Source organism: Fusarium keratoplasticum, chromosome 1, assembly GCF_025433545.1.
Source record: "Fusarium keratoplasticum isolate Fu6.1 chromosome 1, whole genome shotgun sequence".
In the NCBI taxonomy this organism is placed as follows: Eukaryota; Fungi; Ascomycota; class Sordariomycetes; order Hypocreales; family Nectriaceae; genus Fusarium; species Fusarium keratoplasticum.
This window is the reverse complement of record NC_070529.1, coordinates 3,895,897-3,922,735: the sequence shown is the minus strand read 5'-3', so window position 1 is coordinate 3,922,735 and position 26,839 is coordinate 3,895,897. Positions and strand designations below refer to the sequence as shown.

The following is a 26,839-nucleotide window of genomic DNA, read 5'->3' as shown; positions in this document are numbered from 1 at the left end:
CTTTGATGCGGGGATGCACCCGCACGCACACACAACAATCGATCAATGGATGGGTGGTGCCCCCTTTGTTTGTGGGAAGGGAGACAACAACGGCTTGTCCCGCGAGTCAGAGATGAGATGTGATTTGGAGATGGAGATGGATCCACTCGAAACATATCACGACAGCCATCACAAGAACAAACTAACTCTCCATAACCAACTCCTCCAAACCCTCCATCATGGCCATCGTCGATTCATCATCCACCAGACCAGGCTCTCCTGCCCTGCCGCCTCACAGCTGACGCCCGGTCCGGTGGCGCCTCAACACTCGAACCGTTCGGGCAAATCATACAGGTGCAGGTGAGACACGCAGTATGCCTCGTGTCTTACGCGTGCCGGCTATTTGTTCGCGTGCGGAACCAGAATCATCCCTACAGTAGCCCGTCTAGCCTGTGTTGGTCTGTTGCTCAGCTTGCAGCCGCACTAACCTCAAATATAGGTACAGATACATAGGTAGATTCTTGTTTTTTACCTGCTATTTCATCCCCGCTGTGGTATATACTCGTACAGATTTCGCAAATCCTTGGCAACAAACAAGAGGGGAGGCGAAACAATACCATACAACGAGCTCATCCCCGAGCTCGCGAGTCCAAGTCCCTTCTTCTTCCAGCCGTCCGTCATTGATCGGCAACTGTCCACCTGCCCTCCAAAAGACCCCCAAACCCAAGAAACAAAAGAAACCGGCCAAAAGACGTAAGCCACAACGTGTGTACTCCTATATCCTCTATCCATGCTCCTTCGTCAAGAATGTTCGTGTGTAGACAGGTGCCCAAGTCATCTCTTGTGTAGTATGCCAACCAAAGACCTTGTTCGATAACCCCGTAGCCAGCCGGTCGTTCGTTGTTCGTCGTCGTGGTATACAAGAAAAAAAGCTGTTGCTGATGCCCATGTCGTTGCCGTTGCCGTTGCTTTCGCGACCCTTGCAACTTCCATATTGTCGCCCTGAATCATGCATGCCCAAGCCAGAAGAGGCATCAGGATCATCCGTGCCGTCGTCCCATGCATCCATCCATCATCGGCCCTCGATTCGATTCCGACCCTGCCGTGCTCCCAAAGAGATATTCATGCCGGCGCCGATGCGAAACTCCAGATGCTGGTGACCCAAATGCCCATCTTACTATTATGCATGCCCATGTACATGTCAAACTCGCACTTCCATTAGATTGCTTTAGCCGTCCAAGTCATTTCGCTATCTGCGAAAGTTGATAATGGCGAGCTATCGACATGTTAGTATCACGGCCATTGCCTCTTCTGTCAGCGCACAGATACTCACCCTGCTATTAGAGCCGTAAGCCAGCTTTTGTCCGTCAGCGTCCCAACAAAGACAGTGCTCATCCTCCTCATCTGTCTCGGCATTGGCCTTGGGGCTGAGCCAACCTGAGTGAACCGGTCTGCTCCAGCTCGCTCGGGGAACAAGGTGACTTCCCACTTTCCAAATCAATACCTGTGTCGATGTCGCCCCCGCAATAAACGCTCCGTCAGGCGTAAATGCAAGCCGCACAATCGGTGAATCCATCGTCAAGAAGCACTTGGCCTTGCTTTCAGGCATTCGCGCGTTCCAAATCAGTATCGCACAGTCGTCGCCTCCAGTCGCAATCAGCCGCTCGTCGTCAGCACCTGGCTGGTTTGCAGGAAGTGGTTGCCATTGCATCGAAGTAATGGCTCCTTGGTGTGCAGATATTGACCTCCTCTGTCCCTTCTCGTCCCAGAGCTGTTTCAGTTAGCACATTTGCTTCTTTAGTTACCATACTGCGGTTTCTTACATCTAGTGTGCCCTTATCACTCGATGTAGCTGCCAGTCTTGATCGTGCATCAAAGAGCACCTGCCTGAAGCTATCATCCTCCTTGGTCTCGAATTTCCTCGCCTGAGCTATTGTCGTGTCGGTGCAGTGTAGGCATACCATCAGGTCGCCACCGCAAAGCAAAAATTCGTGATCACCCGTCCAGACCGCATCGAGGGGAGTAGCCTCAATATCGTGACCAGAGAGGAAATATGAGAGCGAGTTTCCTGCGGGTGGGTAGTGCACCGTCACAAGAGCGCCTCCCTTGTCCGGTGAGATGGCGAGGAGCGCTGTGTTGCTGGGGTTCCATGAAAGCTTGATAATGGGCGGCTCCGATAGCTCTATCGACTGTAGCAAGGCGCCCTCGGCCGACCATACGTTGATCGACGCTTGATTCCTAGAGTCTGTGGCAACCGCAATGGCAGCACCATCTGAAGTCCACGACAGGGCGGTTACTGTCGTATCGCGGGGAACGTCACGGTCCAGCAGGGTGTGGCCTTGGGGTGACACGTGATCCTGCCCCGCCTCAACGGGGCCGGCACGCGCGACCGTCCAAACACGGGCTAGCGCATCCGTTCCAGCAGCCGCCAGAATGGATGGGTTTCTGGGGTTCCACTCGCACTGCAAAATGATGGGAGCATTCTCAGCGCCGGACGGAGATGGGGGCGACGGGGTCGTTGCATCTCGGCCGTCGCCCTTGCTGTGAGTTTGGCCATCGTCCACGAGCCGGATAAAGGTCGTCTCGGGAGCCAGCTCCTCGACCTTGTCGACCTGGGTGCCCTGCTCGGGTCCGTCAGTACGCACAATCGGCTCCGGCGCCTGCTCGCCCTCGAGCGGCGAAGGGTAGGCGTGATTGTCGGGTTGGTTGTCCACTTCCATGGGTGTCGTCACCGGAGGTCCTGCTGCTGCTGATGCCGCTGCCGATGCATCGACGCCATGCTCAAAACCATTGCTTAGTCGCTGTCGCTTAGCCGGCGAACCATTGGGTAACTGTTGAGGCGCTCGTTTCCGTGATACTTCTTCAACCTCCTCTCCCTCAGCATCCTCTCCTTCCTCCTCGTCGATTTTTGACTGTGGATGGGCGTCCAGAGGGCCAAAGATGCCGACCTGCAGCGCCTCGGCTGCTTCCGCTGGTGCATCCTGAGGCAGCTGCGAAGCTTGAATGTCAGCCCGTGACCGTTTCAAACGTTTCGCTTTGTCACCAAACTGCTGCCCGCCTGCTTGGGTGGGGGGACAAATGAAGCGCAGACAATGTCAACAAAATCCGATCATCACTTACCACCTTGCGTGCATGCTCGCGCTCCAGCGCGTGGTACAGGAGGCCGCGGTTCAGGACCGAGACCAATGCATGGCTCTTGACGTGGCGCGCAAAGGCAAAGTCTCTGTGAGGTTGTTTGACATGCCACTCCTTTTGGAATTTGGCCGCCGTCTCTCGGTAATCTGCGGAGGTGAGGGTTAGAACGTGCCGCCACAGGCGCGCAGAACTGAGTGCTACATACTGCCTTCGAGAAGGTACCTGTGAGGGGAGCAGCGAGGCGTCGGTCAGCGCAAAAAGTCCAGGGGAATACAATCACGAAGACAACCGCTGTGTCGGGCAGCGGGCGGGGGACGAGTGCGAGTCGGGGGACGCGGAGCAGTGACGAACCTCCAGACGAGATAGTTGACTCTGTCAGAGTCGACGAATTCCTTAGCGACCATGATGCCGAGGGGCGCCGCAGCAGGCGCAGCGTCGCTGAGGGGCAGCGACCGAGCAGATGAAGCAGATTCTTTTGCGAGAGTCGATGGGCTCTTTGAAGCCAAGCCTAGGGGTCAAATCGGACGCGGTTTGGTGTTTGATCGATAATCTGGCGGGTTGATGAGGGAAAGGCGAGTGAAGATGCAAAAGAGAGATGAAATTCAAGGTTCCAGTTGGGGCGGTGGTGGTGAGTGGGTACGTACCTACCGCCCCTTGTCGCTTCCCTGGGCTGGGCTGGTGCCGCTCCCACCACGGTCGCCTTTCGCTCTCCCCGTTTCTGCCTCTGGCTCTAGCTCGGCCTGGCTTCAATTAGTTGGGGTGATGCGTGTGTGTGTGTGTGTGTGCGTGCAAGGATGGGATGGACACCCTGTCTTGGTACCCTTAAAACGCCAAGTAGCGACATTGCTCGCGCTGGAGCTACGGGGCCTTTACGGGGAGCTAGGTACGGGGCTGACTGGGGTTGATGAGGACTGATCCATGAACAGCCGGGAGCCTCCAGCGCGCAACAGGCCAGGCCCAGGCAAAACTGGGTAAGGGCAATCAAGGGCGACAGACGAGCGAGCGAGCGAACGAGTGGGCGGACATTGAAACAGCTTCCAGGTTGGCCGCCCAGAAAAGGTACACCACAGTCCAGTACAGACAGGGCTACAGGTACCCACGGCTGGCTCGAAATGGGGCTGGCGCTAGTGGACGCCAGGTCGAAGGATGGAAAAAACAGAAGTGCACGCCAGCCAGACGGTCTCGAGCCTTTTCGAGATGGCGAGGGCTGGGTGCGCCAACAGCCTGCTGCGGGCGGGCTCGCCCAAGTACCGCTACCTTGGAGATGGGGGCAGGCCAGCCAATCGATGGGTCGGCCGAGTCTCGTGGACCTGCGGATTGTGGAGTTGAAGGCTCGAACAAGCAGGGGTTCGCTGTGAGGATTTGAAGGTCTTGGAACCCGTTTTGGCCATGGCGCATGTTGAATGGTGAATGCAACCCCCAAGAACTGAAATAACCCCCTGTGTCGTGCTCATGCTCATGCCTGGACAGGGAGCCGACGCACCAGCAGCGGCAGCCGGGCCACCCTCCTCCAGGTGGGAAACGGTACTTTTCTCAGGTACTGGGCCAGGTCAGTCATTCGTTGGCTTCCATGCCTTCGCTAGAGGGCGGCGTTAACAAGCAGGACAAGGTTTGAAGATCCCACCCCTTGTTGGTGGTGACAGGGCCAGGAGAGGAGGGGGGCGACGTCGAATTTCCGATACGATCGAAGACAATGGTCCAAGAGCCGACAATCCATCCCCCTCCCATCTCGTCTTTGGTCGTCGCTGTCCTCGAGCACGAGACATTATCGCGCGTGGTCGGTAATGGACGCCCCTGCCGCTGTCGGTTCGCCGACGGGTGCCATGATGTTCCGTCAAAATCCAACAGGCGGCCCCCCAGCTGGTGCATAACCTGGAAGGCTTCATCAACAGGCGCCCAATCACGTACCGCGCCCTCCTTAGTCAGGTCAGCCCGCAACAAACGCCAACCCACTCTTCCTTCGAGGCTCGGGTTGATGCATTCGCCTTTCTTCCCAAAATCTGAGACGGATGCAGATCGGCTGCGACAGGGGTTAAGCTGCCCACGTCTGAAAGTACCGGTACTTCGACATGTGTCAGGTTCCGTCCCCCGCCCATCCCTTACCCCCTGTTGTGTTCACTCCAATTCAAGGTGCAATGTCACGATGGCTGAGGAAACGCGGTCTGGCTCAGGTTCAGGCTTGTGTAGTCATGACGAGAGCCGGGCAGCATCGAGAAAACCGGAGGGGTCACCAGATACCCGGCTCAAGAGTCTCCCGCCCGGCGCCATTTTCTGGTAGACTCTTCAAGGTCCGGGGAGGCGAGATTCAAGAACCGGACCATCAATCGAGGCCCACCAAAACACTGCCCCGGCATCCAGCCTGGATGCTCCCACAGCTCCGGACGGACAGATGCCACCGCGAACAAGGATGCCACACCCAATGTCGTCCGCACATCTGAGCCATCCATCTCTGCGTGACATGACATGCACAACTCACCCTCGGGCACAAGACCAGGCTAGGCACGCCGGTAACCGCCAGGCAGAGATGATGAGTGCGGTCGGCGGCATCGTTGCCCACGAGATGGCGATGCTTGCCGAGCCAAGGTTGCCAGCGTAATCGCAATCAATACATACGGCTGCTAGCTGATGATTTACGGCTGGTGCAACAGTCCCAAACCCCTCGCAACATGATTCTTGCGCAACCAGGTTCTGCCCCGTTTCGGCTCTCCGAGCTGCCTGCGCAAGAAAACGGTTGTCACACCGTGACAGTAACGGCAGCGATAAATATCGACCGTCGCAACGCGCTGACAGCCCTGCCTTGCTCTTCTCGTCATTACGTGGCAACACTCTAGTTCGGTCAAAGGGGCCGCCAAGGAGCCCACCGTGGAACTGGGGACCATCGGGGCGCCCTGGTCCGGGCCTTGGGCCACCATGCCTAGCGCTCTTCATAGGGACGAAATCTGGCATCATGATTTGAATCGTCCTCGAGATGGATGACAATGCGACAGGAAAGCGAGCCGAGTATGCCATTCTCGAGACGACACAGGGCATTGAACTGGCCGTGCCCATGATCTCGCTCTGACAAGCTGACAACGTGATGCTGCAGGATGGATTCCCTCCCAACCTACCCATGACAAACCTCCGAGCGTCGGGTACCCGCACCTTTTGACTTCGACAGGGACCCGTCATTTGTCAAGTGCGTCAATGCACGGACTCTGTGATGATTTCAGCGGTTGGAAACAATGCAGCAGAGTAAACTGTTCGTTACGAGCCGATTGATGATGATGGTGCACGTTGGTACCCGTCCACATGGGGATGTCGTTTGCTTCCCGTCAAGCTTCTGCTGGGGCCCGGGAAGCCCATCATGATCACTGCAATCTGGAACAACGAGATTGTTCGTCACGTGACATTGAATGTCGCAAGCCTCCCGTCACATTCCCGAGGTTCTCGTTGTGCATCTCCCGCCGGTACTTGGACCTCCACCGACGCAAAATGACCTGAGCCCATGGCGCCTCACAAATCTCCGGCGCCCTCACCTCAGGCACCAATCTTTCGTTGACACTCTGGGGTCTCACGACATGGCTCCCCACTGCTGTGCTTGGTCAAGGTGAACCTCTATCTGGCCACATGCGCCTTTTTCATCTGAATCTCAACAGCACAACACCAGGTCGAGGATGTGGCTTGCTTGCTGTGCCCTGCACGACATTCTAGAGTCGCTGGCCCCACTCGCTCCATGTTCGCTGAGGCAGGGGAACAGTTGTTCGACGGTTTCAACACTCCCGACCAATCAGCGGTCAAATTCGAGACGGGCCTTGTTAACAAAGTGCCTCCGTCATCCCGCTGCCGAGGCCGCCGAATCTTCACCGACTTCGGTATCTGGGTCTCCCCATCCAAATTTGAGAACAGCCCACCAGATGTGATATCAAGGGCTATACGCGGGATATAGCTGACAGGCTGCTGCGGGCGCGCATCTACCGGTGGTTGCCTTGCTGCAGTGGCTGTGATAAGGGTTCCGTAAGGATTCCATGGACGCGATTGCTTCAACCAGCAGGCTTAGTGTCAATGCCTGGCCCGGTCTAAAGATCGTCAAGGTGAAACATCCGAAGCTTTCGATGCAATCTCTTGATCCCAACTCTAAGCGTAGCTCTATCGCTGGATGCGGGCGCTTGCGGAGCTAAGCGTTAGAAGCTTGTTCCCTAACTACGGGTATTTCTTTCTTTGCTGACTGTTGTGCGACAGGCAATTCTTTAGGCCTGGCGTTCAAGGCCAACACTCATTCAAATGTGATGACTTGACATGTTCTCCCTTGCAGTTTACCGAGCTGCGCAGTGCTGTGATTCCACGTGTCGCCCCTCATGTTGTCTTCTGTGTCCCGTTGTCCAGGTTCCGATCTCGAACTCCCATCACCGTGCAGAGAGTCTTGTTTCACATCATCGTGAGCCTTGTTGCACGAATGTCTTAAGACAGCTCTGATCTCCACATCAAGATTCCTCGAATAGTCCAGAAGCGCGATAGCCAAGATGATCAGGTTGGAAGAGGGGACCCTTTAATTGCGTTCGTATGTGGGACCAAAGAGAGAAGTGAGCGCGGTTCTCGGGCTTGTTGATCAATGCGAGAGGGCGGCCTCTTCGAAGTGCGAGATTACAGACTTGGTCAAGTGATGAAACGGATGAACAGGGGTTAGGTGGATGGTGTTTCTGCCTGAGGCCACACGATGCCGAACAATTTGCGCCACAGGAGTCGAGGCTTAGCCTTGTTGTGTGAGGCTGCACATAGAGGACAGACAACCTGACCCAGAAACTCGGTGCATCAAAGGGGGAAAGAAAGAGAGGGCAACCACTCATCAAGCGCCGACTCCAACCACGAGGCTTGTAGAAGCAAGACAACGCCTACGACATAAGCCTTCCTTGGCTCTACGCATCGGCTCATCGGCCCCTGGTATACACCGACATCGCCAGAGCCCAGCGCGTTTCTTGGCTGAGTTGGACATCATCCAGCTTCAATACCACCACCCTACCAGAACCGTCTTAGACTTCGCACCCAGATACTTCGACCACGATGCCGCCCCGAATAAATATCCCGCCGGTAACGCGCATCCTCCTCATCGCGCTGCTCGGCCAGTCCCTCCTCAGCGCCGCGATCCGATACCGACAATGGACCGCCCACGCCGACATCGTCATCCCCTACCTGACGCTGGTGCCGCAGCTGTCCATCATCTACCCGTGGACCTTTATTACGTCGACGTTTGTTGAGAGTAACGTTTTCACACTCGGTATCGCCGGCGTCACGCTGTATCATGGAGGACGCTATCTGGAGAGAGCCTGGTCTTCGGCCGAGCTGGCCAAGTTCCTGGCCCTCGTGTCCTTGATCCCCAACTTCCTGACACTCTGCGTCATGGTTCTCTTCTTTACCCTGACGCGCAACGAGAGCTGGACGTATGTGTGCTCCAATGCTGGTAACCTGATGCGAGATTTGGCTAACGAGATATTCCAGTCTAACCGTCATTGCCGGAACGATCCCTGTTCAGATCTCCTTCCTCGTCGCCTTTAGCCAGCTCGTGCCGGCTCATACGGTGACTCTCTTCCGCGGCATCCTATCCCTCCGAGTGCCCCGGTTCCCGCTGGTCTACATCGGCATCGTCTTTCTTCTGTCTCTTACTCCTATTCTTACGAGGGCCGCCCTGTGGCTCGCCATCTTTGGTTTCCTTACCAGCTGGACCTACCTGCGATTCTACAAGACCGTCTTCCCCGACCTCGAGTCGTCTCAGCCTGCCTCCCAGCGCGGCGATGCGAGCGAGACGTTTGCGTTTGCCGAGTTTTTCCCTGGTCCCGTGAAGCCTTTTGTGGCCGCGGTCGCTGACCAGATCTTCCTGGTGCTGGTGGCCATGCGAGTGTGCACGCCCTTCTCCCAGGGCGATGCCTCCCGAAACGACCAGCGGATTCACCGTAACGCCCCTGGAGGTGCCCGCGCCGAGGCTGAGAGGAGGAGGGCCATTGCCCTCCGAGCTCTGGACCAGAGACTTCACGCCGCCACTGCCAACCAGGCGGCGACGCGGCCGTCTGCCCAACCTCCCAACCGGCCCTCGGGTCCAACTGTGCAGAGCCAGCCTCAGCCTGCAACTCAGACGGCCATGACTTCGTCTCCTGGCCCGATGCTGGGCGAGACCAAGTTCGAGCCCGACCACGACGACTCCAAGAGCTAATGGTTTGGCTAGCATACAGCAGCCCTGTGTGATGTGTGTCGTGTACGATGTACGATTCTTTCTTGAACCTGGTCAACGAATGTCGATATGGGAAACGGACAACAGCAGCAGCAGCGTGTACTCGCTAGCGATGTTTTAATAGAGAAAGAGTGTATGGACGGGTTGGCGGGCATAGTTAGTGGAGCACTGGTGTTAACACGGTTTCTGGGAGGTATTTCCTTTTGAGTCTGTGGCCCTGATTGGGGTGTTTTTGCCTCGAGGAGTGAGGTTTTCCAGTATTCAGGCTAGATATCAATTTTCAGCAGGTACATGGGCGAGGTTTAGAGTGCCTTGGATGTGACCATGCGGGAAACTTGGGATGGGTAATGTGAGACGGCTGCGTCAGATTGATGCCAATTTACGTTGTTGGTGTCACTTGGCTTCTGTTTAGATGGTCATGTCTTATCAGATGTGAAGTGTGGTTATGTTCGTGATCAAGTGGTCAGGTGGACCAGTTGCCATCACCCGTGATGAAGGGTTTAAGAGTAAAAGCAAGATGAAGAGATAATACTCACCTCTACTCAATAAAACCTGTTCTTACGTTTCGATAAACTGATAAATCAATAACCGCTATTCAAACTTGAACATTGCTTGAATACTCGACCCCAGATGCAGGGTAGGTGAACCGGAAAGATCATGATTGTTCGGATCTAGATAACCCCAGAAAAGCGTGGCTTTCCCAGGGGCAAGGGGTTCATGCTGACCAATCAGATAGACGCAATTTGCATGCTGTGTCCTCCCTCGGCGATGACGACTCCCGGGGAGAGCTGTCAACTTTTCCCCATCTCCCGTGTTTTACGAGGCCTCTGTACGAGTGGGAACTGGCTCAATTGCACCGGCTGTGTGTCCGAGAGTCCTGCTGGTCTTGCGTCTAGAGGGGTGGACTACATCGCTCCTCTCATCAACATGGGTTGGCCTTACGAGTTCGTCACCCTCACGGATGAGGAGAAGCATCAGCGCCGCATCGCCCTCGAATACTACGCCTACGTCGCCTTCCTCTCAGCCTTTGCACCCTGTCTCGTCTCCGTCTTGGTACGGCTCGTCGCCCGCGTGCGCCGTGCCCGACGCGGCCAGTACAGCGAGGTGCCCGGGTCGCCAGGGGTAAAGGCGAGCCAGCAGAGATGGATCACCAGGATGGCTGGGAAGTGGTCTGCCGCCCAGTGGTGGCTGGGCGAGGATGTGTACTTTATGGGATCGCGCTGGGGACAGCGGGATGAGTGGGTTCTTGGTGTTGCTTGGACGTTGTGGATGTTGATCCTTTGTGTTCGGGGAACGGGCAAAGGTAAGACATTGAAACTCGCCGGCTGCACTTATTGATGAAGTGTTTTTTTCTGACTATTTATAGACTACCTTCACCTAACGAAGCGCTTCGGCATCATTGCGACTTCGCAGATGCCCATCCAGTATCTCCTGGCTCTCAAGACGCTCAACCCCTTTGCCTTTATCTTGCGCTCATCTCACGAGCACCTCAACCGGTACCACCGCGTGCTAGGTCGGATCATCTACTTCCTGCTCATCCTCCACGCCATCTTTTACAACATCTTCTTTTTCGAGTCGGGGATCTGGGTCAAGCGCTTCTTTGCCCCGGTTGTCTTTGCTGGCGTTGTCGGCTTCACAGCGTTTCACGCTCTTACAGGCACGGCTATGGCTCGTGTGCGTGAGTATTCCTATCGCATCTTCTTCGTCACTCACCTCGTTGCCGCGTTTTCTATCCCGCCTCTGATCTACTACCACGCGCACTCTGCCCGGTTCTACGTTGCCCTGGCCGTTGGCAGCTTCGTAATCGACTTGGCCGCGCGCAAGATAACCACCATCACCACGCCAGCCATCATCGAAGCCATCCCCGGGACAAACCTCGTCAAGGTCTCGGCCACTATGCCTAGCAGCAAGATTGCCAAGTATCGAGCCCGCCCAGGATCTCACGTCTACCTCAACATGCCATCAGCCTCTCGCCCAGGCATCGGCCAATTTTCCGCCCCCCATTTGCTCTTTGAGTTCCTCTACAACCCCTTCACGGTGGCATCAACTGACGAGGAGACACACGAGTTAACACTGGTCGCGCGCACGCGAACCGGACCGATGACGGGCCGCCTCAGCCACTTCTCATCGACTGGGAGCGCCTCGGGCAAGGTTGAGCTCAACATCGAAGGCCCGTACGGCGTCATAGGAAAGACGTTCCGTGATCTCATCGACTCAGGAATCAATCGTGTCTTGCTCGTCGCCGGTGGTGTAGGAGCAACATTTGCAGTGCCCCTATACCACGCTATTCTGGCCGAGAACGCATCAGCACACGTTCAGCTCATTTGGGCCATCCGGAGTCCCGGCGATGCAACCTGGGCATCGTCAAACCCCACAGGAAAGTCCCTCCTCGACGATGACCAGGTGCAGCTCTTCCTCACAGGCGACATGGGAGTCACCGACAGTGGAGTCGAGATGAACAGCCTGCAACAAGGGGGCGCCCGACCGACTCGGAGCCCCAAGAGGCCTGATTTGCAAAAGATTGTTGACGACACGTTCCGACAGAGGCAAGGAGAAAAGGTCGCCGTCTTGGTTTGTGGCCCCCCTTCGATGGCGAGCGAGTTGCGGAGAAGTGTCACGCCTTGGGTTATGAAGGGGCGGGAGGTGTGGTGGCACAATGAGAGCTTTGGTTGGTGAGAGGATATCGGAATTGGTTGGATTGGATTGGCCTGGCGTCTGGGTTGTTTCAGTTTTCATATGTCTATATAGTCTAGATTTCCACCAAGATAGATGTGTAAGGATATATGCGAGTCTCGTGGTAGTTATGCCACGGCAATGTTGGTCCTTGACCTAAAGCACTCATAGCCTCCTCTTCCCTATGAGCCGAGGTAGTATGCAGATATCTATTCTGGCTGATATACATCTCCAGTCTTGAAAGAGCGTGGGCGTAGCTCGATATAGTGGAGGCGAAAACGGACCTGTATGCCAATGAGGTTAACATCTGTTGAGCCGCGACAGTCACATCATAACTGGAATGTCATCAAGTCATATTGCTATGCTCCCTTGTTCTCCCTGTATCAGCGAGTTTTCGCCTCTTTAGTCATAATTCTCAACCACCAACGCCCCTATCCATCTCCTCTTGGCTACCAAGAAGCTCCGCACCCGTATAGTCACTGTCGACTAGGTCTAATCTTGTATCCCCTTTTACAGGGACTGCCGCTAATTTGGCAAGGCTTATGCATAAACTGAAAGAAAGGGGAATTGAAAGAACAAGGAAACTGCCATCTCTAAGGGAATCGAATCGTATATCTGGTGTCGTAAACGGCATTAACCGACGTCCTTAAAGGCCATCTCGTCCCCACCTCATCTTGTGTGCTGCAGCTTCACTGTCGGTAGCGAGCGAGCTGTGCCATGATGTTCTGTACTTGGACTGCCGCATCACCGTTCGGGGGTGCTCCGTTCGACGGGGGCTGCGCTCCATAAGGTGCCCCGTAAGAATTCGGAGGAGGTTGCTGGGCAGTGGCATTGCCACCCAAGCTACCCAAGATTGCCTGTATATCAACCTGCGGCGCGGCGGGGGCAGAGACTCCTGCTGGAGGGTGAACGGGATTTTGACCGCCTGGCTGGATCTGTGACAACAGCTGCTGGAGTGCGGCAGGGTTAAGCTGTCCCACGAGGCTGGCAATGTCGGGACCACCTGCAGAAGGCTGTTGGCCATACTGACTCTGAGGTGGACCAGCTGGGAATCCGGATGTGGGCGGTTGGTGAGGTGGTTGTCCACCGTACGGATTGCTATATCCACCATTTCCGCCGAATGACTGGCCGTAGCTTGGCTGGCCTCCTGATGCCTTGGCCCGTATAATCACCTCGGCTGCGGTAGAAGGCTCCAGGTCAACATACTGGTCAAACCGAACGTTACTTGAGCCTGCTGAGCGGTCGAAAGCCTGGACCGGAATCCTTCCGAGGTTCTGCGCTCTGAGATCAAGGTCCACCACTGCATGTACACCCTCGGCTGCCTGTCGCTGAACAACGACATCCTTGGGGATTCTGGGATGTAGGTACATGACCTCAGATCTCAGACCCTTGGCCTTGAAGGCTTGTTCCACCCAGTTGACAAAGTCGCGGTTGACGTCTGGCTGGAGAATGATTTGAACGTCTGGCACATCGGCGCCGTACCGCCTAGGAAGATCGAGTTCGCCTTCGTGCCGAGGTCGCCCGTAGGGGCTTGGACTTCTTCTCCGGTAGTTGTCCTTGTCGTTGCGGCCGTAGCCTGGTGAGTGTGACCGCCCACGTCCCCTACCACCATCATAGAAGCCCCTATCGCGGCCATAGGACTCGTCTCTCTGGTAATCATTACGACGTGGTGACTGACCGCGGCCTGGCCGGTAATCATCCCGGTTCTGGTGACCATGTCGTTCGTTTCGGCGTCCGCTATCACGCCCCCGGTTCCTCTCCGGGCTTCGGGCTCTCTCCTTTTTGGTCTTGTCCTGGACACGAGATACTTCGAGATCTTGAATCTGTTAGAACATCTTCACTCAATCACAAAGGGATGTCAACTTACGGATCCTGCGCCCCTTGATCTCGATTCCCTGGAGGTTCTCCATCGCTCTCCGTCCTTCCTCTACCGAGTGATACTGCACAAACCCATAGGCAGATTTGAGAGAAATCTGGGCAAGCCTTCCGAACCGATGAAACAGATCAAAGACGTCACGCTTCGATACCTTGTCGCTCGAGAGGTTGCCTGTAGAGAATATGTGAGCGCCGTTTTTGGACGCGCCAGACGCGGATCGTGTACCAATAAAGATGCGAGAGCCTTCAGGAAAGCGGTCCCACTTGGCCTCCGACATGTACTGTCGCTCATCAGCCAAGAACTGATCCCACTGACGTTGGTATTCGGCATCTTGAGCTCGATCAGCAGTATAGGGGGCGGACTGAGGCGGGTATGGAGGGGCATTCATGGAAGTGATGGCAACAGGCGCGTGGAGACCAGAGCCAGGAGGAGTTGCAAAGTTGCCCAGTGCATCAGGAGCCGTGGCCGGCGCCCCAGCAGCCACGTACGTTGACGGTTGACCGGGGGTCGGCGGTGCGGCCACACTGGAAGGGATACTGGCATTGATGCCCCCTGGGTGGTGCTGCGAGGCATACGACTGGGGCGCGGCTTGCGACTGGGGGGGCCTCGGAGGAAGAGAGGCGGATGATGGGAAGGCTGACGACGAAGGTCCCGGTTCAGCGGACGGTTCACCTTTGGCGGATAGAGTAGATGGATCTGCGCTGGCACTGGGCTCAGCAGGAGCAGTGAGGTCGGCGACAAGCCGTTGAATATCAGTTGAGGCACTGGGAGAACCGGCGGCGTTGGAGTCCGCCTTGGCTGCAGCTGGAGACGATGCCGGCTGGTTGGAGGGCTGCGATGTGGCCGGTGTCGTAGCACCGCCGAGATGGGCTTCGGACGAAGCGTTGGAAATGGCCGTTGCCACGGGCTCGCCTGGTTGGGCTGATGATGATTCAGGAACGACATGTGAGACTTCTGATGGGCGACTTGTCAAGTGATCGGATGAAAGAGAAACTTGGTTGGATTCTCGGGGCATCGATGATACATCTTCTGGCTGAATGACCCCGTCCTCACCCTCCTCCGGCCCAATCGGGGAATCAAAGGTCTTTGCGTAGTCGTCATTGCTGTCTGGGAGCTCCTGCTGTGGATGAGGCTCAGGCTGGGGTGCTGCCTCGGTGTCGTCCTCGCCGTAGGGGTCGTTGAGGCTGTCGTCATCTACGATATCGTCATCACCAGCCCCCGAGATAGGCTCGAGGTTAGGGGCGCTGCTGGCCGTGCCGTTGGCGGCATCAGCAGCAGCAGCGGCGGCGGCAACCATGGCGTCGATGGTATCGACCGTCTCCTGCAGCGCGGGAACTGCCAAGGACGTGGCAGAATGAACGGGCGACGGAGAGACAGGGGAGAGATTGGCAGTGGCCTGGATTTCTGCCTCGGGTTCTGGCATTAAGTTGGGCTTGGGGGTGTAAGAGTGATGAGTAGTAGAGCGCAGATTGATGAAGAGAGCCTCTTAAGCGCTGCAATCGCACAAACAAGGCGGGCACGGGCGATGGTGCAGTTGGAGACGGTGGAAATGGGCTCGTCTCGTCAGTGGAAGTGGCCGCCACGCGACGGCCTGGCGCAGAATGACAAGTGGAAGCGCGATGGAGAGATTGGGCCGCGGTCAGAACGGGGGGTGCCAGGAGCTGGAATAGGTAGGTAGTAGTTGCGGGCCAAACGGGCGTAGAAACGAGCGGAAAGAGGATCGGCACTGTCGCAAGAGTGCGATGGAAAAGAAGCAGGCGACGACACCGACTGCTCGACAAGGAAGCGAGCAGGTAGCAACTTGCGACGTCGGAGTTGGGTGTGTCGCACCGGACGAATGAGTTCGCGAGTGTGGAACACCTCAGGATGCGGCACGTGAGAGCAAAGCGATAAGGGCTAGAGGTTCCTCATCAAGTCAAAGAAAGGTGCTTGGCCTGGACTCGGCGCGACAAAGGGATTGTCGTGGCCGCAGAGATTGGTCCTCGGGCGAAGCGTCGATGTTGGCGTCAGGTCAGTCAGAGTCTGGCGATAGGTGAAGATGAAACTGGGAAGAAGTAAGAAGGCTGGGGTTTCGGGGTCGAATGAGGCTGATCGGGCGCAAGCGTCAACCCCGACAGGCGGGAAACGCTAGGCTATTTATGGCAAGGCGGTCAAGCGCCCCGACACGGCAGTTTGTACGGGACGGGAGCCCCAGCAGAACCTTGGCCGGCCAAAAAGCAAGCAGCAACCTTTCGCCAACCGTTGTATGTACATTATTTTTTGGGCTGCAGCTGGGCCAGAGCAGGAGCTGGGCTTGGTCAAATCTCTTCGGGTTCTTTCTGCCAGAGTTTTAAGCTACGCGCGTGAATGATGCTCCGGCGACAGCTGACAGCAGTTCTCAGGCTGCGGATACAGCCCCAGCCCCAGCCCTTGCACTTGCTAAGCCCTCCTTTTGCCCCCAGATTCAAAAGATACCAGGCTTTTGACGCTGATCTCGACCAAGACGCGCTGGCTGAAGCCCGAGCTTGGTTCCGTTCAGAAAGTGAATTATCGCGACTCCCAAAGGGTAACACCACCTACGCTCGGTCTAGTGGGCCGGGCGGGCAGCATGTCAATAAGTGCGCAACACCTCCATAAAAGTCCTCGCCGAATACCATCGTGCTCACAGACACAAGGACCGAAACGAAGGCCACAACAGCGTACCCAGTTAGAGAATTACTCCCGACACTTCCTAAGTTGTTGCATCGTAGCATTCGAGAGTCGAAATACTACACGGCAAAGAGCGACTCCCTTACCTTTCACACTCAGGACTCCCGGTCAAGAGATGCAAATGCCAAAGAAAACTGGAGAAAATTGTTGAAGGAGATTTTCTGTATTTACGACCAAGTTGTTCCCAACGAGACGAGCGAAGCAAAGCTTCAGAAGCACGAAGATTCGTAGGTAACCCCTCTATTACTTGTGCGTCGTGAGCGGTCTGTTGACAAGGAGAAGTCGGAAGAACTGGGACACCCAAAGGTTGAAAATGAAGAAACAACTCTCCCAAAAGAAGAAGGACCGCAGAGGGCCACCAACTTGACTGAATAGCTTGGTGAACATGAAACAAAGCCCATGAAGCAAGTTGAGAGTTGCCAAGACGAAGAGGAGAAATCGAAAGATTCCGCGTTTCGCAGCTGGGCCTTGTTCCTATTGAAGGGGAACGACGAACAGGCTGTTGGTCGTGCTTTTGTCATCAAGTGGTCATGGCGGTGATGGCAATCTTAATGAGACAAAACGAGACAATGGATGGCAAGAAAATACAGGCTACTGAAAAGACGACATGTACAATACGCATTGGTGATGGGTTAAAAGAGGAGCATCTATAGGAATTTAAACATTGCACATTCCGCACGGGCGGTTAACGGCCGCTATCAATCATCGACCGTGCCGGTAGGGCCTATATGATCTACAGCTACAGCGTTGTATACCTACCGATAGAGCGGATGAGATGAGACGAGACAAGACGAGACGACGAAGCGAGCGCCTTGATCAGGTGCTAATCCGCACATCGGATTTTTAACTGAAAGGGCCAGAAACCATATGATGCTCCCAAAGGTGAAACCCTCATCATTGCCGCACCATGTTCGGCAATGTTGCCGTTTTGTAGCCACAAGCCAGGCTCGCGTCCCGTCTTTATTCCTGCGATTACGACCACGCCAATCTGCTGTACATACAGTACAGACCGTCCTACATTGGCTCAACCAACAGATGGAACTCCCCGAAGCCAGACTTGCATCTAGACCGGCCCCCCGTCAGCCCTTTTCCAGTCCTCTTCAGCTGGGCCTCCCTCGCCTGACTATCCCTCCTCCGCTAATAAGGCAACCCCACCTTTAGATCCATCCATTCCGCCCACTCGATCACTGCCCGACCGCGCTCCCTCTCCCCACCACCACCACCACCACCACCACCGCCAGACAGCATCTGTCTTCAGCTGCTGACACTCTTCCCTCTTCAGCCGGCCGGCTCTCTTTCTCATCATCTCTGCTCCCCCAGCAACGCACTCCTCTGGAAAGAGTGTCCATCGCCGCCTCCTCCCCTCGCGACAACACCGCACGATACTCACGCCTTGCGCTCTTCAGTTCACCCTCTGCGGGGCATTGCGATATTCCACCTCTCCCTACCTACCTTACTCCTAGACGGGCCCTCACATCACAACCCTCAGCATGGACCCCGCCGCTCGTCCACAACCTCAAGTCCAGCCTTGTAGATACAAGGTTGGCAAGACGCTAGGAGCAGGCTCCTACTCTGTCGTCAAAGAGTGCGTCCATATCGACACAGGCCGCTACTATGCCGCCAAGGTCATTAACAAGCGCTTGATGGCGGGTCGCGAACACATGGTGCGCATTACCTTAGTATCCTCCTCGTCGTTGGGTTCCTCCCGTTGCCTATCGAGGTCGAATAATTCTTCTCTGAAATCCCTAGTAGCTTACACGAAATGTGCAATATAGGTTCGCAATGAGATCGCCGTCCTCAAGAAGGTCTCCATGGGCCACCAGAACATCCTCACTCTCGTTGACTACTTCGAGACCATGAACAACCTCTACCTCGTCACCGATCTTGCTCTAGGAGGCGAGCTTTTCGACCGAATCTGCCGAAAGGGCTCGTACTTCGAATCCGATGCCGCCGACCTCGTCCGCGCTACACTCTCCGCTGTCGCTTACCTTCACGACCACGGAATTGTCCATCGCGATCTCAAGCCCGAGAACCTGCTCTTCCGCACCCCAGAGGACAATGCTGACCTTCTCATTGCCGACTTTGGTCTTTCGCGAATCATGGACGAGGAGCAGTTCCACGTTCTCACTACAACTTGCGGTACTCCAGGATATATGGCTCCCGAAATCTTCAAGAAGACGGGTCACGGCAAGCCCGTCGATCTTTGGGCGCTGGGTGTCATTACCTACTTCCTTCTCTGCGGCTATACCCCCTTTGACCGCGACTCCGACTTTGAAGAGATGCAGGCCATCCTCAACGCCGACTACAGCTTCACCCCGATCGAGTACTGGCGCGGCGTCTCAAGCCACGCCAAGGACTTTATTCGGCGCTGCCTGACCATTGATGCTACCAAGCGCATCACAGCCCACGAGGCCCTTCAACATCCTTTCGTCGCAGGCTTCATCAATGCCGAGGGCGAGAGCCAGAACCTGCTGCCCAACATCAAGAAGAACTTCAACGCCCGCCGGACCTTGCACGCAGCCATCGACACTGTTCGCGCCATTAACAAGCTCCGTGAAGCCCAGAATGGTCTGATGGACGGCGCTCGATCCAAGGAGCCCAACCGCGGTGCTGCACGGCAGCCGCAGCCGCAGCAACAACCCGGTGTTCGGAAAGATGACAGCGCCATATCCATGACCAATAACAACAACCAGCCCAAGGACAGTGGCTATGGAACACAGACTGAAACTGACGTGGTCATGGGCAACACGGGGCCCTCCAATGTCCCATCCGCATTGCAACCGGGTAATAACGGGAATCGCATCATCGAGACGTCCAAGGGCCTCTGGAGCGGACCTGCCATGAAGAGGTAGAACCGACATGCGGGAGATGTCCATGCTATTGGTACATTACGAGGGAGGATTCACAGTCAACGGAAATTGGCATGATTTGTGTCTTTTCGCCGAGCGAGGGATGAAAGTTTTCGTTGGGAAGAGGCCCTACAGGTTTGAAAGGGGGGTTCAAGGTCAAGACCAGATAATGCAGGTTCATATTGGCGATTTTATGAGCAAAGTGAAGACTTGTTGATGCACGGGAAGACGAGGAGCATGTCAGCGATATTGTTCTTGAAGTCACTGGACTTGAAGAGTGGGAGTCTTGAAACGGAACGCAGGCTCGCCGTTTGAGGAGAAGAAAGGATGATGATGAATCAGCACGGTTTCATTTCTCTCTTTTTCTTTAAATTCTCATGTTTTCTTGTTACACTTTTTCTTTTTCTGTTCCCTTTTTTACATGTCTTCTTTCCTCCTTTCTTGTCTTGTCAGCAGCCATGAGACGTTTTTGGAGTAGATACCAGGGATCACGCAGCCAAAGTCGAAATCAAACACACTGGGGAAAACTTGACACTTGGGAGACTTTGTGCCCTTGTAACTCACTTGTTGGGGACTCGCGTGCGGAAAGCGAGAGTTTCTGTGCCGCTGGTTCATCTTGACGTATGAGACCGAGATAGTTGCGGATATGATGAAACTCAAGCAGTCCGAGTGTCAAACTTGTCAGGTTTTATGGGGCCAACGACATTGGATGATACGTGAAAATTAAACATGAACTCTACATCTGTTGTTGCAGACTTCCAGAGGCCATTGGTTGATCGATAGACGTCTCATGGGGAGCCATGATGGGAGCCAAGATCCCAACAACCAGCATCTTGAGGTCGTTGAGCTAACTCGGTGCTACAAGTCCAATAGTGATTTGAACATTAGTAGTATGAAATAAAGTATCTCGCTACTGAATTGACCGTTGCCAAGTACACCAGACACGGCATGATCAGCATCATGATTCCAACGTAACTAAGATTGAGTTCAAGGTTACCATTAGCAACACCGAAAAGAAAGTTGTCAACAAAGCATAACAAGCAAGCACACAGACAAACAAACAGGTGACAGTAAATGGTCTGTCAATTCCCTTCTAACTCCTAATGTCTAGCGAGTGGTATCTTTGGTATTCCGTTTCCTGTTCACTCCCCGAAAAGACGTCCGCCTCCTTGCGCCGACAGGTTTTCATTCTCCAGAACCGTCCGAGGCTCAGCCATCAGCGAGCCAAAAATGAGTCCCTCCTTTTCCCATCCCCATCAAGAGGGCGCCGTGTGTACCTTGTCCCCCTTGGTCTGGCTCCAGGCTCTCTCTCTAGCGAGCGTCTCGATGCATGGCATGTCGTTCCCATGCCCACGCACGAATTAACCTCCTCTGCATTGTATACATTACTCTATTCAGATCCAGGTTCGTCCCTTTACAGGGTATAACGCATTAAGTTTGGGGCAAAGTTGCTCCCTGGAACCCCATTATTACAGTATCCGTCTGGCCCTGACGGCCCTGCGCCAGAATCCAGCATCTGCCGTAGTAAAACAAACACCGCGTTGCGCCGAGTCGCTGTGCTGTAGAATGCCAAAGATTTTGTCGAAAAAAAATATGTAGGGTCGAAGATTAAAGTTGGGGTTTCGGGCATTATGTTCGTAAACTCCCACCGTGGAAGTGTTGTGGGATCAAGTCGTCCAGAAGATATTAAGACCGTGTTGCTGAATCGAATCGATTACCGCCCAACAACCACCTCGCTCAGTTCCACATCGCGGGGTCGGTTTTGGCCCTCCCAGGAATGTCCGTTTTCGTCCAGATCCATGAGCATGTGGGGGAGGGCCTCCTCCGACAGGGTTGGGCTCAAGGTTCCGCTGCTGGAGCTGTAGCTAGAGGCACTCGCTACAGTCCAACCATCGCTAGAGTCGGCCCGTGGGCGTCCCAGCAGGCCAAGGCCGAAGTACTCGCCGTATTCCTCGTCCGTAATCGTGTTGCGGTCGCCGTACTCGACGTACTCGTACTCCCAGCGGGTAATCTTGTCCTCCTGGTGTCGGGGCAACCATCGCGCCTTTGCCACGTAGAAGAAGGAGGCAGCAATGAGACCACCGCAGACCAGGTCGATCGCGTAGTGGTGGCTGAGGTACATAGTGGCCCACCAGACCCAGCCAGCGTAGAGGATGAAGTAGGTGCGGAACTGGGGGAAGCAGTGAGTCATGAAGAGGGCTTCAAGAACTGCATTGGCAGCATGAAGCGAGGGGAAAGCGCCAAAGGGCACGGGCGCAGAGCTGAAGTTGGTTGTGTACAGATCAATGCCGAAAATTGCGTCAATGCGAGCGAGTCCGGCGGGAGATCCGGGCATGCCGTACGCAGCAGGCTCAAGGCCATGCTCGTTCTCATACCAAGGAGGCGTGCAGGGGAAGACGAGCTGGATAGTGACACCGAGAATGCTCATCCAGCCGAAAGTGCGCGCGAAAACAGGGGTGGTGCCAGGGGCGCCAAAGATCCAGAGAATCAGGGCGCAGACGGCAGGAGCACCGAAATGGCACAAGCCATAGGGAACCCAGGCGAGGATATCGAGAACCGGGTGTTGGTGGGCGGAGAGAATGCTGGAAAGGTTGGCGCCATAGAGGACGTTCTCGAGGGCGGGCAGCACTCGGACCCAGATGTGAGGTCGAACCTCATAGGGGATAAAGCTGGGAGAAATGAGCATGCGAGAAGGCCGAGAAGCTGCGGAGCGTAAACTTACCGGCTACAAAAGAAATACAGAAGCCAAATCCAGATCATTGACGACGGGAGGAAGAACTGGCGAGTGGCAGGCATGAGCACAAGCCAGACACTGCCGACCACGGCCAAGAGCTTGACGCCAGGGGCTGGAGGAGCGATCCAGAGGCAGAAAAGTGCGAGGAGCACGAGGAAGACATATTGAAGATCTGAAGTTGCCCACTTGTGCTTCTGGAAATCGCGGACACCATCCCAGGCATTGAATGAGGTCTTGAGACCAGTGATCTCCTCGTTGCCAGGTCCGGATTTTGACTTGGTGCGGCGACGGCCGATGCGGTATCTTTGAGGGACCGCCGTGTTCATGAAGGGCAAGTTAAGATGGTCAGGCCAAAGAAGCTGCAGCTTCGGCTTGCCAGAGAGGGTGGGAAAGTCGTTCATTGTGACCGTCGGGTGGTGATCCTGGTCGAGGGGGTAACGACGAGGCCGGATAGGCGACAGTGATGGTTGAAGCGCAGGGGGTTTGGTCGAGGAAGAATCTCGTAACTCGTAGTCGGTGTCCCAATATGAATACCCAAAAACTACCTCATATCCAAGTTGACCAATCCACACAAACACTCATTCAACGACCGTCGGAATCGTCGGGGTGGTCGTCTGCAGCGATGGTTGTCGAAGCGCTGGCGAAGGGAGGGAGGGAGATAGCACGCGACAGGATGCCACACAGCAAGATGTGAGGCTAAGTACCTGAAGCCGTGAAGAGAGGAGGAGGAGGGATGCTTAACAAGGTACGAAGGTAAGACGAAACCAAGCCGAGGATCGAGAGAGCAAAGGGAGGGAGGAAAAGGGAACAGAAGGAGAGGAGACGGGTGTAATATGAGCAAGTGGAGGAGTGGAGGAGAGAGGGATCGAGAAATGATGACGAGTTGCAGGAAGCGTGGTGCAGCAGGGACTGCGGCCGGGTGCTTTGCAGCGCTCGCAGCGCTGTGCCGACCAAAGTCTACAGTTGACCACTTACACGCGCACCCACTGAAGGGACGAAACGACAGGGCCTTGTCCAGTGGGCGCTACTGGAATTAGCTTCGCAACAAAGGGGCCCGCAACAGCAGCAAGATTTTTTTTTTCCTCTTTGCACTCGGGCACTCGTGCAGGCAGCGGACGCCGGATGCTGCGGGATCAGAGTCAAAGCTACAAGGGCCCCGGGTACCGTCAAGCCAACAAGCCCCAGCGGGGCCCTGTCGATGGGGGACCAGGGTGGACTGGAAATTGCACTGGGGCCGGCGCCTAAGCCTGTTTTGCGCCGTCGTGAGCCTTCTCTGACGCTCTCTGGTTGCCCCGGGAGCCAATCAGGCGACGCGCCTCGACCAAGTCGCGTGTGCGCGAGCCGACGAGACCAGAAGCTGCTGACACAGCAGAGCAGAGCAGAGCGGGCAGCACACGGCCGGGCACCGCGGAGGAACGGGGTTTACGGCAGCCCGAACGACGGCGTATTACCGTAATTTCCTGGCAGTGTGCGCCAAGACCCATTGGCGGCTCATGTCGCGTGAGTGAGGGTTCCCTTGCTAACTAACGCTGACTGGATTGCGACGACATCGCGTGCGCCCAGGCGAGGCAGTGTGCGATACGTACGCACGTTTTTCCCCCAGCCGCAAAAGCTGGAAATTGGATATGGCCATCTGGAACAATCATTGATTGAATACGGAAGGCTCAGATGAGAAAGCGGCGTGGTTCCTGTCTGGTCTGGTTCGGCAAGCACGGCCACCGTAATGTGGAGTGGATGAGGACGGGAGGCAGCCCACCCTTTTCCCTCGATCTTGCACATCATCCATCCTTGGCGGGCTGCCGGGCAACCTGAAGAGCCGTTAACGACGGGTACCTCGGCGACGCAAACGAGCAAGGCCTGGGGGCATGTCACCCCTGTTTGAATGATGGTGGATGATGCTCACTCAGCGACTGCATGCAGACATCCATGAACAGCACGTCGGAGCCTGCCAAGACCCACGACCCCGAGAGCGCCGATTCGATGCTGAGAGTGTGAGATTGGAGGGGGATTCGCCGACGTGGACACTCGCACAGCACAGCCAGCTCAACCGTTTTGCTACAGTACCTACAGGCCATTCCATCCGTTAGGGGCCCTGGAGACTCTGGCTCTTGGCTCAGTAACTGCACTACACAGCCAGCTGCGCGTACTGTGACAGTCGATAAAAGGACAGCTGTGACGACAAGACGAGACGAGACAACCCCCCGGCAAAATGGGTCGATTGCCTTTCTTTCGCTTTCATCGATGAAGCAGCCGTGTCTCTCTGACCCACTCCTTTCGCTCCTCTCATTGTTTCTCGGGCGTCCTCGATGAGCCTCCTCCATTACCCCATGACTGTGGCTGATTTCAGTATAAACGTCACCATCAGAAACGGTCGACAGTTTACTGTCTTAGCTGACTGCACAGCCTCTGGGGCCTTGGCGGTCGGGTCGTCATGACTGTGGCACAGCGACCTGGAACCGCGCACTGCGTAGATTTGACTGACCAAGTCGCCAATCAGCTTCACACGGGAGCCAGGCGAGCCTTGGAGCTCAGCAGGCAGGGTCTGGATAATGAGATGGGGTTGCAAGAAAATGACGATCACCCCGGCTCAATCTAACATCACAAGAGGACTGCGGGTACAGCATATCCTGACTGATGAGCATTGGGCAGGCATCTCGGCAAGCGACATGTGCTGGCAGTCAGTCAATGCCCTGCCCAGCAGGGCTAATACGGCATACGGGCAATACGCGGAGCTGGGCCGGAGATGCCCATCGACATCCATTGGCAAACCCGCTGAGGTCATGACAATTCGCTTTTCTGCAGAGTTGATCAGATCCAAGGCCCCGTGACCATCGAGACAGGGCTTCTACGCTGCAATGCTTCCACTTGTGCATCTGGTATCTCATGCTATGGATCACTCGCCCTTTGTTCAATGCACGGCCTCTCCGCTTGCGTCGGGGCTGAACAGGACCCCTCGGTCGGAGAGTTTCTGTTGAAGGGTCTTGTTCGACCTTTGACGGCCGAGCTACGGTGCATTCCGCCGGGTGGATGATGCAGACGATGATGCCGCCCAGGCCCAGACGAAGAGCTAGGGAACAAGCAAGCATGGGAGCTCCACTGGCAAAGTTTCACAGGCGCAGGCCGAGATGGGCAACGGTGCCATTGGAGGCAGAGACAAGGATCAGCTTCTCGGCGCGAGGAGCTGGGGCCACTGCATCTTTTTTTCGCACCAAGTCGCATTTACAGAGCGAGCGAATGGCGAGGTCAGCGGTACTTGTGGTCGAGGTACCTTGTCTCTCTCTTTCTCGGGCCAAACATGTGGAATGCTTTCCGTGGCTGCCGTGGCTTTCAAGCTCTCACACTTTGACCTCCACACCCACACGTCTGGTCGCTCAACACCACCACAGCCCTGAAGCTCGGCTCCATGATGCCCTCTGATGTACCTCGTCCGCGGAGGCAGACGGGAGAAGTACTTGATGATCGCTGATCCTAGCTGCATGTCTGGTCGGCAGCGGCGCACCCTGCATGGCGTTGGCGTTCGACCATCGAACATCACCAGCCTCTTCCCAGCAGAACAGCATGGTAGCACAGTCAGCTGCAACCAATCTGCCACGGGCGTGCCCTCCTCTCACCCCAAGCAACCCATCCATTAACTTCCAGCCCGTCGACCGTGTTGGCCAATATCACCACTTGTCTGCTGAAACGGCATCAAATCGTGCCAAACCAATCAATCATGTGCCCATGTTCCCTACCCCTAACCAGTTGGAGCAGTGGCCGACTTGAGTCTCGACTCAGCCCTGTGCCTCCTCACCCTGCAAAGCAAATCATGAACATTTATCACATACGACCAGAGCGAGGTCGCTTGATGGATGATGCGCGTACTGTAACGGTTCGATGGTTCGGGCTTTTTGGCATCATCCAGACCCTCATCCCTTCACTCTCCCACGCGAGTAGCCGCGCGCCCTCGCCAATCCGTCACTCAGGAGACACGGACGAACTAGGATGTAGCAAGCAAGCAGCCCCACGAAACCTCGGTCACCCATGGGTTGAAGCCTCGCTCGGTCTCGGTCTCGTCGTCGCTCAAGGGCTCGCCATTGCTACATTGATAATCGCCTCGGCTCGTCCGGATGCAGCGGAGGAATTGATTCTGCAGAGTCAGTCAGCAGCACTCGCATCAGCAGCAGAAGCGACCGTTGAGCCTCTGCCATTGAGAGCGGCAGACTAGCTGACCTAGCTCCTCTTTAGTACCTTTAAGCCCCATCCTCATCGGACGGTGACGTCGCTTCCGTCCGCCCTACCTACAGTAGGGCTTGCAACCGGTGCTTTGCACACTCCGAGCCCGACTCCCACGGGGTTTTGGGGTCCGCCGCTTGCTGGATGGAGGCTCTTGAGACGGCCGCTCGGTATCCCGGCCATGGGCTGCGGACAGGCTCTCCCATATGGGAAGCGCGGATTACATCTAGTGCGAGGGATCCGAGGGTGGAGCGCCTCTAACATCGGGATTCGGGGACGGACAGCTAGCTGCAAGGCCAGCAGCGGAAGACCAGGGGTTGCTGAGATTAAGAGGAGGGCCAGCACCCAGGCTCCCGCGACAGGGATGCGAAACTTGTCCAGCTCCCTGGAAAGAGAGAGAGAACGAAGAGAGACCTGGTAGAGAGCATGGTCCCTTGCGTGGTCTTGATGACGGATTGGATGCGTTGGTCAACAGGCTGACGTTCCTCCTGCAA

The 26,839-nt window shown here is 55.7% G+C and overlaps 7 protein-coding genes across 7 annotated transcripts; 4 read left to right on the top strand and 3 right to left on the bottom strand.

Annotated features, from left to right (window-relative positions):
* Positions 1-1,228: 1,228 nt before the first annotated feature.
* Positions 1,229-3,518, bottom strand: NCS57_00117200 (LisH domain-containing protein; the record flags this gene model as incomplete). Its single annotated transcript, XM_053051243.1, has 6 exons — positions 1,229-1,255; positions 1,313-1,750; positions 1,803-2,969; positions 3,100-3,260; positions 3,320-3,336; positions 3,466-3,518. The coding sequence occupies 6 exons, from the start codon at positions 3,516-3,518 to the stop codon at positions 1,229-1,231; spliced, it is 1,863 nt and encodes a 620-aa protein (XP_052919758.1).
* A 4,633-nt stretch (positions 3,519-8,151) lies between these two features.
* Positions 8,152-9,295, top strand: NCS57_00117100 (uncharacterized protein; the record flags this gene model as incomplete). Its single annotated transcript, XM_053051242.1, has 2 exons — positions 8,152-8,528; positions 8,587-9,295. The coding sequence occupies 2 exons, from the start codon at positions 8,152-8,154 to the stop codon at positions 9,293-9,295; spliced, it is 1,086 nt and encodes a 361-aa protein (XP_052919757.1).
* A 735-nt stretch (positions 9,296-10,030) lies between these two features.
* Positions 10,031-11,989, top strand: NCS57_00117000 (FAD-binding FR-type domain-containing protein; the record flags this gene model as incomplete). Its single annotated transcript, XM_053051241.1, has 2 exons — positions 10,031-10,616; positions 10,680-11,989. 2 exons carry the CDS (start codon positions 10,031-10,033, stop codon positions 11,987-11,989), a joined length of 1,896 nt encoding a protein of 631 aa, XP_052919756.1.
* A 686-nt stretch (positions 11,990-12,675) lies between these two features.
* Positions 12,676-15,285, bottom strand: NCS57_00116900 (RRM domain-containing protein; the record flags this gene model as incomplete). Its single annotated transcript, XM_053051240.1, has 3 exons — positions 12,676-13,802; positions 13,854-14,033; positions 14,088-15,285. The coding sequence occupies 3 exons, from the start codon at positions 15,283-15,285 to the stop codon at positions 12,676-12,678; spliced, it is 2,505 nt and encodes an 834-aa protein (XP_052919755.1).
* Positions 15,286-16,208: 923 nt separating this feature from the next.
* NCS57_00116800 (RF-PROK-I domain-containing protein) lies at positions 16,209-16,917 on the top strand (the record flags this gene model as incomplete). The annotated part of the gene is made up of 3 exons (XM_053051239.1): positions 16,209-16,459; positions 16,517-16,777; positions 16,833-16,917. The coding sequence occupies 3 exons, from the start codon at positions 16,209-16,211 to the stop codon at positions 16,915-16,917; spliced, it is 597 nt and encodes a 198-aa protein (XP_052919754.1).
* Positions 16,918-18,040: 1,123 nt separating this feature from the next.
* NCS57_00116700 (Protein kinase domain-containing protein) lies at positions 18,041-19,402 on the top strand (the record flags this gene model as incomplete). The annotated part of the gene is made up of 2 exons (XM_053051238.1): positions 18,041-18,214; positions 18,326-19,402. The coding sequence occupies 2 exons, from the start codon at positions 18,041-18,043 to the stop codon at positions 19,400-19,402; spliced, it is 1,251 nt and encodes a 416-aa protein (XP_052919753.1).
* Positions 19,403-21,113: 1,711 nt separating this feature from the next.
* Positions 21,114-22,534, bottom strand: NCS57_00116600 (uncharacterized protein; the record flags this gene model as incomplete). Its single annotated transcript, XM_053051237.1, has 2 exons — positions 21,114-22,068; positions 22,122-22,534. The coding sequence occupies 2 exons, from the start codon at positions 22,532-22,534 to the stop codon at positions 21,114-21,116; spliced, it is 1,368 nt and encodes a 455-aa protein (XP_052919752.1).
* Positions 22,535-26,839: the final 4,305 nt, after the last annotated feature.